Source organism: Macaca fascicularis, chromosome 18, assembly GCF_037993035.2.
Source record: "Macaca fascicularis isolate 582-1 chromosome 18, T2T-MFA8v1.1".
Classification (NCBI taxonomy): Eukaryota; Metazoa; Chordata; class Mammalia; order Primates; family Cercopithecidae; genus Macaca; species Macaca fascicularis.
In genome coordinates, this window is record NC_088392.1 from 52,639,352 (window position 1) to 52,651,373 (window position 12,022).

A 12,022-nucleotide genomic window follows, 5' to 3' on the forward strand; every position below is an offset into this window, starting at 1 on the left:
GCTGAATAAGCCCAAAAGAGCCTCCCCAAGGAGGAAGCTATCATCGAGCTTTAACAGATGGGCAGGAATTGGAGAGGTGAAGATGAACAGGGAACACCCTCCTGTGGAGGGACCTGCCTGGCAAGAGTGGAGGTGGTAAGGAGATTGGCACACAGGGCAGGCAGGCCAGCCCAAGGTGGATTGACAGCAGAGGCTGGGTCCTGTTCCCCATTCTCGGTGCCCATCAGAATCCACTGTGGGGCTTTATATAACCACATAAGCCCAGACATTCTCGCTTCCCTATCTGGAGTGCAGACCAGGCATTTGTAGTATATACAAGTCCCACCAGCAGCAGAGTGCAAGGTCAGTGTACTAGAGGGAAATAGAGGAGAATTTCCTGACTTTGAACTTGGAGTTGTCCTTGATCCCATTCCCCATTCCAGAGTTTGCCCCATAATCTACTCCTCAGTGCACCAAGAAGAGGCCAGAGGAGTCTAGAGAGTGAAGTGATGAGGCTCTAACGATCTGGAGTGTTGTTTAAAGATGATGACCCCAAGCTGGTAGGGAGGCAGGATGGAGCTGGGCAAGCTGGGGGTGGAAGAGACCCCACCAGTTTCAGGCTCATGGGCTGGGAGGTGGCATCCCCAGCACATCTGGGTGTCTTCGTTTCCCACCCCTTCCTGCCCACAAGCCCATCTGGATCTCTGGATCCTGATAAACCTGCTCCTTCCCAACCCCCTCCAGCATCTGTGAGCTATTTCCCTCGTGGAATTTGGAAACGTTTCTTCCCCCATTTGTAACAATCTGCCACATCTCATAAGCAATTCCCTGCCAGAGCAAGAGGGAGGGAGGGATGGAGGGAAAGAAAGGAAAAAAGTAGTACATTAAAAAAATTAATTTACCATCTTTAAATGCAGAGTTTGGACCCACTGTAATGAGCGAGATCCTTCAAAATGTTCACTCTTTGGCAGTTACTAATGAGGTCGTTAGAGAACTAGAGAGGGTCTCGTAAATGCTTTTCTCTGCTTCCTAGCCCCAGGTAGCTTTTCTGATCTCCCCTCTTGGGTTCTTGCTGGATGCACACAGTGTGGCCTTTACTGTCACATAAACACCCTTGAAGGGGTGGCTCTTGCAAACATTAAAGATTGTTCATTCATTCTTTTCATCATACTATTTGCCAGATGCTTATGATGTTCCTGGCACTGTGCTGGAGACTGCCATGCAAATCGTGCAGGTTATATTTTGCATAAGGGCACCAAGCTGTGTGCCCAGAGGAAGGGGCACCCTTTTCTAATTTGCACAAACACACTGCATGGGTGAATAGCTGGAAAGACCAAGAGCACAATCTGGACATGGTTCTCTCTCCATAGAGCTTAGAGGCTGGCAGAGGATAGGGGCAGAGAGGAGACCACCCTGACAAGCACACCCCACTGAGGAGCCCTCAGTTCCAGCCTCTACCATGGGGGAAATAGAGGAACAGGGTGTGGGACTGGGACATCCCCAGGCAGGAAGGAGGCTGCATTGTGGCTAATCTTCAGCTCCCCACATCTGAGCAGAGCCCTCGTGGGTCGGACTGCCCTGCCACATCCTGCTCCTGGGGGCTATGGAACCTACTGTCCAGTTGTCTCTAGGGACCTCTGCCCCAGGCTTTTCCCTGGACACCCTTCAGGCCCAGGTGCTCTTTTTCTTTTTTTTTTTTTTTTTTTTTTTTTTGAGACGGAGTCTCACGCTGTTGCCCAGGCTGGAGTGCAGTGGCGCGATCTCGGCTCACTGCAAGCTCCGCCTCCCGGGTTCCCGCCATTCTCCTGCCTCAGCCTCCCGATTAGCTGGGACTACAGGCGCCCGCCACCGCGCCCGGCTAATTTTTTGTATTTTTAGTAGAGACGGGGTTTCACTGTGGTCTCGATCTCCTGACCTTGTGATCCGCCCGCCTCGGCCTCCCAAAGTGCTGGGATTACAGGCTTGAGCCACCGCGCCCGGCCTTCTTTTTCTTTCTTTCTTTCTTTTCTTTTCATTGAGACGGAGTTTTGCTTTTGTTGCCCAGACTGGAGTGCAATGGCATGATCTCAGTTCACGGCAACCTCCACTTCCCAGGTTCAAGCGATCCTCCTGCCTCAGTCTCCTGAGTAGCTGGGATTACTGGCGCCCACCACCATGCCCGCTAATTTTTTTGTATTTTTAGTAGAGACAGGGTTTCACTATGTTGGCCAGGCTTGTCTCAAACTCCTGACCTCAGGTGATCCACCCACCTCGGCCTCCCAAAGTGTTGGGATTACAGGCATGAGCCACTGTGCCCAGCCCAGGTGCTCTTTTTCTAATGGAGGTTTACTGAGATACTCAGGGAAACATGCTTAGAAGGGAAGTTGGGGCACTCTTCCTAGACTAAAGATCCCAAAGCCTGGCATAGCCAGTTAGCTTAGCTGGCCTGAGTTGACAGGTGGATAAGCCCAGCTAGTTTCTTCCTGCCACTGCATGTTATCTGGTTTTCCCTCAAGCATCCTAGGGCTCCATCCTCCCTCTGGGCAGTCCCTGCCTCTACCATGTCTCTGGGCTTCCAAGGCCAGCCCACTCCCACATTAGTCACTACCAGCCTTGGTCACCAAAACCAGTGCCTACTGCTGGCCCATGCTTCCGGCTTTTGCCCACAGCTTCTGCAGAGACAGCAAAGGCAACAGAAGGGAACCAGGCCTTTCCCTCAGCCCAGCTTCCCTGAGTTTCTTGCCAAAGTATTGGTTCAGGGGACCTCTCTTCCCACTGAGCGGGAGACATCCCAGGGTCACAGTGTTGGAAGACAGGAGGAAGGTCCTTGGTCTTCTGGTTCCTCGGTTCTGTGGGCAGCACCCCTCTCTCAGTCTGCTGGGAAGACCCCATTTGCGTAGCTGGTCCCTGCTGAGAGGAGCTTGGCCATGGGCTAGGGGTGGAAGCCCTCCATGCCTGGTGCAGCTTCCCTGACAGTGAGGGCGGGTCCCTCTTTGTGAGCAGGCACAGTGGCCCAGGAGGACAAAGCGGTAGTGTGAGGCCTTCTTACCCTTTCTTTCACCTTTTAGGGGCTGCCAGCCCCCTCTCCCTTTCCCCACAGCCCTTATGCAGGGCTGGGCCCCTTGTATGTCCCCCCAGCCAGCATCTCAGTGTTGAGGCTTTCTTGGCATCTCCTCCCCAACCCTCCACAGTGCTCTGCATGAGCCCCCATCTTACCCCAACCCTAGGCCAACTGCAGCCTGCATCCCCCAGCCAGGGTGGGCAACTGTCTACCCTGCCAAGGATGCTGAGCTAGGGAAGGTGACCCCCAGAGGGTCCAGGCACTCAGGGTTTCTGTCTCAGATGCCATGCCCCAGGGCAGAGCCTGCACTAGCCAGAAAAGGCGGTGCAGCTACATCATTGTCCTCATGGGCATAGGGGGAAGGGCCAGTGTGGTGGGCACTGCTGACCTCTGTCCCCTTGGCTCCCTACAGCGCAGAGCCCCACCGCCGCGGACCCCCTGCAGCAGGCCTACGCCGGAGTGCAGCAGTATGCAGGTCGTTAGTATCCACGCGTCCCCACGGCTCCTTCCCCAACTCCGTTTATCTCTCCACGCCTGTGACACCAGTGCCCCCTCAGACCTGGGGCCAGCACTGCATGGGGTGGGGAGAGAGAGTGGAAAGAGGGAGGGCTGTGCTGCCAGAGATCCTCCAGGCTGCCTTCTTGTCAGCGGGCTACCTAGAGTGCTCCTGCAGTGGGGATGGGCAGAACTTCAGGCGAGTGGCCAGGCCAGGTGGAAGTTTTGCCCTTGCTGGGCAGTTACTTATCTTTGAGGCCAGATTTCCCTTCCCCAAGGAGTTTCCAGGGCCGGTTTGCCCAGGAGCACCAGGTTTGACAATAGCACCACAGGTGAGGCTGGATCTGGGGGTGCCCACCACGGGTCACAGCCACTGGCCCGGGAAGCACAGATGCCTGATTTGAGAGAAGGAGGGCCTCTAGAAGAGATGCTGTTTCCCCATCCCCTTCCTCACACACAGGCAGCAGGATGGGGTCCCAGCAGGTGTGACAGGGAGCAGAGGAAGAGAGGTGGGAAGGGATAGCCTTGAGTGAGCAGAGGGCCTGGGGTCACTGAGCGCAAGCCAAGCTGTCAGCCAGGCTTCTCTCTTTCTCTCACCCCTGGACGACACAGCACCCCATCATCGTCCCTGCCTAGCCTGTGTCCTACTGCCTGACCTGATCAGGGTCTCTCTTCCCTGTGCTTAGAAGAGCCAGTGCTGTCTCCCATGAGTGCAGTGGGGCTGCCTGGCAAGGGGTGAGGGAACTGAGGTGAAGCTGGCCTGGCACATCTGGAGCCCAGAGGAGGTGCTGTCACCTCCTGGGTCCCCTGAGCTCTGACTTCAGGCTCTGCTGCTATGGGAGCCAAGCCAGGCAGAGGAGGGAGCTGGCCACTCCTGTCCTACCTCAGGCCCTTTCCAGTTGGACAATCAGGTTTATCCAACTCACTTCTCTGCTCCTGGGGACTACCCCCTGGCAGGCTTCCCAGAGGCCAAGTCCACACCTCAGGTGGCCGCCCACCTCCCACACAGGTGCCATTTGAGTGGGAGGGAGGGCCTGCCAGCAGGAGTCAGCTGTGGCTCAGAGAAGTGGGACAACCTTCCTGTGGGTTCCAGGTGGCATGGGGTGATCTTGCCCAGGCCATTTTGGTGTTTTTAATTATCCATGATTGTGTGTTATGCACACATGTGGTTTATCCACTATTTCAAATTCAACTTGCCTCCCCTGAAACACATACAAACACGTATGTTCACATGTAATGCACACACGTGCACACACATACACGCATGCATGTATGCATGTAATGTATGCACACGTGCACTAACACCATGTACACACGTGCACACACACCCACACATACACATGTACACACACACACCGACACACGTGCATGCACACTTGTAACATACACACACGTACAAACACATACATGCATGTGTGCATGTAACGTACTCACACACACATACACCCTCCCACATGCATGTATGCATGTAATGTACACACACGTACACCCACACACATGTACACATGTAATGTACACACACGCACACACATACACATACCCACATGTACATGCATGTATGCATGTAATGTACACACATGTGCACACATACGTACACACACCCACACACGCATTTCCACTCTTCACCTTGCAACTTCTCTGTTAGTCCGGGAACTGAAAGCTGGCTTTGTCCTAAGTGGCCGAGTGGCAGGGCGCTTTTTGGCTGATCTGCTTTTACTGCCTGCACTGAAATCTCTCTCTTTCTTCCTGCTTCCACTCTCTGCCTTGTCTCCGGCTCTTGCTTCTTGTCTTGGGCCTCCAGCAGCCGCCTACCCTGCTGCCTATGGTCAGATAAGCCAGGCCTTTCCTCAGCCGCCTCCAATGATCCCCCAGCAGCAGAGAGAAGGTGAGTCTGCAGGCCAGCTCCTGGGCCCCTCCCTACCCCAGTTGTCCCCAAAGAGGCTGCTCACCTGGGCCTTGGGCTGGGGTGTGTGTTGGAAAGGTGACCACATTTGTGTGCTGTGTTGAGGTGGGCAAGGGAAGACAGCAAGGCTGTGAGGAGTGGCGCTCTCCAACTGAAGGGTAGAGGTCCACTTCTTGTGGGCAGCTCTGTACACCAGAGAGGTGTCCGGCCTAGGGCAGGGGCCTGAACAGAATGCCCTGAGTGCTGGCAGGTCCCACACAAAGCGCCTTTCCTACTCCCCTCAATCATTGCTGCTGGCCTGACACAGAGCTCACATATTGAAACCTTGGTTTATGAGAACCGCTTCTGAATGGTTGGGTTTGTGCTTCTTCCTTGGCAAGCCCTTGAACCATCCCTTAAACAGAACCTAGCAGAGGTTAGGCATGTGTGTGCCAGTGGAGGCCTTGTCCCTGACCCGGGGAGTTTCTGATCTTCCAGAGGAGATAGAGGCCCATCCTTGGGGGTTTTCACTGGAGGACCCACCACTGTGTTCCCAGGGAGCATAGCTGGGAGATGAGACTCCAGCAACATGGTGGTTTGCAGAACCAGCTCTGATAGCTGCGCACATTGAGGAAAAGATGGTAACCAGGCTGAGAGGGTCAGGAAGGGAAGCCCCAGAGGAGGTGGGGTCCAAGAATCCCCCTCCTCTGGTGGGCAGGATTTGGCCAGTGGTGAGGGTGGGGAGAAGTAGGAGGGCTCATGGCTGAGGGGAATGGGAGAGGGAGATGAGTTCATTACCCACAGAAGCTGTGCCCTCTGAGTGACCAGGAGAAGCAGGTGGAGCTCCCAGGGCAGGACTGCGTGGGCAGGATGAGAAGAGATGACAATGCCCTAGTGCAGGCCTAGTGAAAGAAGGGGGTGATCCTGGAAAGCTGTGTCCAAAGGCCCTGGTGTGAACAGGGCAGGACAGCAAGATCTTTGGGTCAGTTGCCAGGGACCACAGAATGCCAGTCTGTGTCTTCCCGTCCCAGTGCCTAGGGATCCACATAAGCAGGAAGACAGGAGGCTGGATGAACAGGCCCACCCTCTGGGGCTCTGTGGGCCTGCACAGAGAGCTCAGCTTGACGGGCAGGACACTAACAAGGTCCCGTCCTCTCTACCCCTATGGAAACGGTCACTGGGTAGTGAGGCACCAAATCTGCCCCTGGCAGCCCCTGTGGTCAGAGCCTTCCGGTGGCTTCCAAAAGCCTGACTCACAGCCCCTGCACACAGTGCCCTGGAGCCCTCCGACGTAGATTAGTCCTGGAAAGGGCCTCAAGCGTCTGCTGGTCCAACATCATTTGACAGGCCCCAGTGCCAGACAGGTCCCTCAGACCCCAAACAGGTGCCGCAGCCTGCCTGGCTGAGAGCCTGGCCTTCAGAGAAAACCCTTTTGGGTGGGACTCTGGCACCTCCTTCCCCTGTGACTCTGAACAAATCACTCTATCCCCTCAGCCTCAGTGTCCTCACAGCAAAGTGAGTAGAGCGGGGAGCGTTCTGTGGAGGGGTGTGAGGACCAAGCCGGCTGAGTCTGCCCCCAAACTCCATTCTGCAAGTGCCTGTGCACACCGCCCTTTCTTTACCAAGCTACCACCCCTTCCAAGGCTGTGCATGAGGCATACCGCCCCAGCTCACACCCGGCAGGCAACTTCTGAGGTCAGGGGCATCAGGGCTTCCCGTGCCCAGGAGAGCCAAGTTACAGGACCCAGAGAGGTGCACAGGAAGGCCCTGTCTGTACCGTGCCGCACGCTGCTGCAGCTGAGGGACACTGGGCTACCACTGGTGAAGTGGGGGTGGGGGTGGTCCCCTCATTGGGCTGCAACCCTGGGCCTACCCTGCCCTTGCCTTCCCCACAGTCCAAGCCTTCATCAGTCAGACCGGGGCCACAAGGGGTGGGATCCAGGAGTCCCCATGTCGACCGCTCCAGGTCCAGAACACAGAGCTGTGCCCACAGGCCCTGATATTTTTTCTCCCGCTGGTTTCAGGCCATTGTCAGCTCCCTGAATCACTCTGGCCTGTTGCCTCAGGGGTCTCTGAATCCTGCCCCACCCCTCACACAGCTACAGGTCAATGCCACCCTGCCCAACACACATGACAGCCCCTACTGCAGGCCTTAAACTCAGGCTCCCATGGGCCATCCTGCCCCTCTCCCACCCTGCACTCTGCACCATCCTGTGCGTGTAGCTCTGAACTCCTCATTCCTTCTCTCCATCTCTGAGCAGCTGCAGTTCCTGCCCCACCATACCCTGCTCCCTAATCTAGGCCCTCTGTGGCCAATCCTGTCTCCAGCCTCTCCTTGGAGTGGTGGGATCTGCTGCCATTGTCCCTATTCTCCCAGGCCATGGTGCATGGGTTGAGCCACCCCAGGGAAGCAAGGGATGGGGAAGAGGAACACACCAACAGAGCCGCACAGCACGGGTGGGTGAGGGCATGGCACTGAGAGTGGTTTGTCAGGAAGGCTTCTGTGGGTCTGGAAGGATGAGCAGAGGTTGGCAGCACATAGAACTGGGGAGGCAGGTGGTCCAGGCAGGGGGAACAGCAGGAGCAAAAGTACAACTGCTGCAGAGTCCAAGGTGAGCATGGGGCCAGGGAGAGATAGGGGCAAGGTGGGCTGGAGCCTGGCCAAAACCGTGTCCCACAAAGTTGTCCAAGTCATGGACAAGAAACAAGGCTGTGTTCCTCCAACCCTGCCAAGAGTTGGCCTTTTTATGTCATGGTCCCCTCCCCATGAGGAAAGTCATGGAAATATCAGGATATTCTGGTGGCAGGGGAGGACCCTTCTGCCACCTCCTCGTCTTTGAGCTAAGCCTGAAAATGGACAGATGCCTGAATTCCCCAGAGGCTATCTGCCCCACAGACTGGACGAGGTTACCCTCAGGGATGGCTGCCGCAGTGGCTCTGCCAGGGCTGCAGGGTGGTCAGGGGTAGCTGCTTTCTGTTTCTGTAGCTCCGCTTCACTATTTCTCAGAAGGCTAGCCTGGACCAGATTGGTCTCTAAAGTCCTGCCAGCTCTACCATCTGCATGTTCTGTCATCTGTGAATGAGGGAGTGCAGACGGGCTTGGAGGTAGCTGGAGTTAGACAGCGTGTGGACTCACTGTCCAGGGGAAGGGACTGGAGCTGCTGCCCTGGCTTCTTTGTCAGGCCTGGGCTAGAGGGTCATCCCTGGGGCTCCACCACACACCGTGCACATGGGATTGAGCCTGTGGGCCCTGTCTGTGAAGTCTCCTTATCTCTAAGGAGAACAGATGTAACTTCCACATAAAGCAGCTTGCAGAACTTGAACTCAGAGCCAGGGCCCCAAGTCAAGGCAGGTGTCAGCCTGGGATGGAGCAGTCAGGGCCTGGAAGAGTGAGGATGGGAGGAGGAAGGAAGGTGTGTGTGGGGTTGGAGGGGGCTGGGCAGGAGGACGCAAGAAGGAGCATGCCCCTGGGAGCAGCCAGTCTGGTTGGAGAGAAAAACCTCCAGACATAAAGGACAAAGAGCCCCACCCCAGAGGATGGAGTGTGGATTCGGGCACGAGCAGGGAGAGGCCGGAGGTTCTTTCAGAGAGGGAGGGTATGGGGAGCTGGGGGCCATCAAGGGCACATTCACAGGGCATGAACCAGTGGGAAGACAGCATGGTTGGAGGGGACAGGGTGAGGGGAGGGCCACCAGAGCTCAGGGGTATCCAGCACCAGAAACCCCTGGAAGGGGGTGAGGGAGCACATTTGTGCCTGGTTCTGAATGCGCCGTCCCCTGGCAGGATGCCTGGGAGCCAGCAGTCCAGGGAGGGGAGGCCGGAGGGCTGGGTGGGCAGAGGGTGCAGGGCGAGCAGCAAGGAGGGAGGAGGCCAGTGGCTCCTTGGGCAGCTTTAGGGGTTGGGGACATTTTTGTTCTAGGCTGTGAACCTCGAGGGAGTAGAAATAGATGGAAAAAGGAGGAGAGTGGAAGGTAGAGGAGCAGAAGAGAAGGTGCAGAGTCTCTACATCGAGTCTTTGCTCCAGAACTGGGTTATCTGGCAGCCTCACTGCTCCTGGAGAACAAGGACGGCTGGCTCTGGCTGCGAAAGCCATGCAGCAGCCCATGTCGGTGCCTTACAGCCTTCACTGTTCAGCTCACGCCTAGGTTTCCAGCAGCCTCTGCTCAGAACCTTGCTTCTTACACAACACTAGGTGCAGCTGGTTCCTTCCCATTCCACCACAGCTTGGATGCCATCATTCAAATGACCACAGGTCACTTTAAAAGATGAAATTATAAGTGGCATATACCATCTAAGACACATCTTGGAACGATTTCCATTTCAAAGAGTTAAAATTGAGTGTTTTGACTATTTCAAAAGAAACAGGTAAATAGTTATTGGGAATTTTAGAAAGCTAAAGCCCTGCTTAGTGTTCAGGGAGTCTGGGGTATTGAGATTTTTTGGTCGCAAGAGGGAGAAAACTCACACTATGGAGACAGAGAGGCTGGGCTCATGTCCTGGCTCCAGGCCCCTCCCAGCTCTGTGTGTTTTGGCAGGTGACTTAACCTCTCTGTGCCTCACTTCCTCATCTGTGAAGTGGCAATGATGATAATCACATCACAGGGTTGCTGTAAGGATTAAGTGAGTTAGGTACATGTAAAGTGCTCAGAACAGCCTGACACATAGTTTGTGCTGCCGAAGTCACAGGGCTGTTACTGTGGTAACGAAATGAAGAACATTCATGTCATGAGGCTGGAGGGTTCCCTGGCTAATCATAGAGCCTCGGTTGCAGCCCTTCCTACGCACCTATACAGGAGGAGGCAGGATAAATCTTGGTTTCCTGGGTGTGAGGAACTGGGCAGGACAGTTGGGCCATGAGGGGCAGATGAGAAGGAGAGGCTGCAGGCCAGGGGGAGGATGGGCACCCAAGTCCTAGAGTCTGAGCTTGGCCTGCGAGAGGGGAAAGTGGGGTGTCTCCCCAGCACAGGACACAGCTGCCCCAGGGGATATCCTGGTCCCCCCCAGAGCAGGGACTGGGCAGGAGGGAGACCTCCCGGATCTCCCGGGCCTTCCCTATCCTCAGCACCTGGTTTCCAGAGACACAGCAGTAGGTTGACTCCGCCCCTGGAGCCCTAGGGTTTCCAAGACTCTGCTACAGATCCATTTTATAGAAAAGGCAACCAAGGCACAGAGAGGTTCAGTGACTTGCCCAAGGGCAGAGCAGAGACCGGAGCTCAGACCTGGGGCTCAGCATCCCTGCCTCTTCTGGGGCTCCCTTGGATCTGGAATGAGACCCCCCCTCCTAACCTTGCCCCCACCCCTCCCTGCTGTGCTGCCTAACTCGCTCACCTCTCCTCTGTCTCTCTCTTCCCCCACCCCGCCATCCCTCCTCCCCCGCCCACCCCCTCCCCTCACCGCAGGGCCCGAGGGCTGTAACCTGTTCATCTACCATCTGCCCCAGGAGTTTGGGGACGCTGAGCTGATGCAGATGTTCCTCCCTTTCGGTAATGTCATCTCCTCGAAAGTGTTTGTGGATCGGGCGACTAACCAAAGTAAATGCTTTGGTGGGTAAAGATAACAAACCAATTAGCTTCACCTAGGACAGGGCGGTGCTCACACCAACCTACTGGTGTCCGACTGCTTTTAACCTGCTCCTTCACATTGCCCCCGCCCCAGCTGCTCCATGGCCCTTGCCAGCCTCATCTCACCCTTCTCTCTCCCACTACTCCTTTTGCTTCTTGGCTTTCCCTACCCACCCCACCTGGCTCCCCATCTCCCACTCCCAGTCCAAGAAATGGGTTTCCTCTTCCAGCCAAATTCCAACCGACTGAGAAGGGAAAGGGGCCGCTTTGAGCAGCGGTAGGAGGGGCAGCAGGCAGAGCCCAGCCACACCCATTCCCCCAGTAGCCCCTCTCCTCTCATGGTGAGAGTGGCCTGGCCTGAGCCCCGAGGCTAAAGCAGAGTGTGACACCTGGACAGGGCAATCACCTAGCCAGGCCCCTCTCCTGCCCGCCCCTTGGCCTCCTCTCTCCAGCTTTCTGTCCTGCCCCAACTCCTTCTCTGTCTACCCTGCTTTTTGCTCCCCTCCTGCCCTCCCCACTCACCTGCCTCAGGCCACCAGAGGTGGGTATTGTTGAGGAGTCAGGAAGAGGAGACTGGTCCCTGCCCTCAGGAAGCCTAAGCACTGAGCTTAGATGAAAATTATGTTTACAGCAGTGAAATCTGCGAGGCACCTAATAATGAAGCGACAAGAAAGGCAGATGGATATAAATACACAAAAAGAAAGGGAGGGAACTCCAGGTGGGGAGAATTGGATGAGGAAGGCATGGGGCTGGGGTGAGAGGAGCCAGAGGACAGTGAGAGGGAGACCAGGCACGGGGGTGTGCTGTCTGTGCTGGGGGGTTTCCACTACGTAGATGGGGATGCTTTGTGGGGTGTAGTAGGCAATGGAAACGGTCGGAGATCCTTGAGCTGAGAGTAATAAAAATACAGTTTGCCGGAAATGTGCCCAGGGCATGCTGTTAGATGGGAGAGGGAAAACTTGGAAGCATCCAGAAGTATGGCTGTCGGATAAAATATAGGATGGCCAGTTAAATTTGAATTTCGGATAGACAAAGTATCCATTTTTAGTATAAGTATGTACTTAC

At 55.7% G+C, this 12,022-nt stretch overlaps 1 protein-coding gene across 50 annotated transcripts in view; it reads left to right on the forward strand.

Moving 5' to 3' along the window:
* Positions 1–12,022, forward strand: part of CELF4 (CUGBP Elav-like family member 4) — a 321,563-nt gene that overhangs the window by 294,586 nt on the left and 14,955 nt on the right. For 8 of the 50 annotated variants that reach the window (XR_006693956.3, XR_006693957.3, XR_006693984.3 and 5 more), the window contains exons 9-11: positions 3,432–3,497; positions 5,316–5,399; positions 10,796–10,879. Coding sequence is in view for 28 of the 50 variants with exons in the window: in XM_065534268.2 (XP_065390340.1) it covers positions 3,432–3,497; positions 5,316–5,399; positions 10,796–10,879 (234 nt within the window). In the remaining 22 variants the exon portion in view is untranslated. The remainder of the gene's footprint in view (positions 1–3,431; positions 3,498–5,315; positions 5,400–10,795; positions 10,880–12,022) is intronic. The other 42 variants (XR_012427151.1, XR_012427153.1, XR_012427156.1 and 39 more) reach the window with 7 other exon arrangements.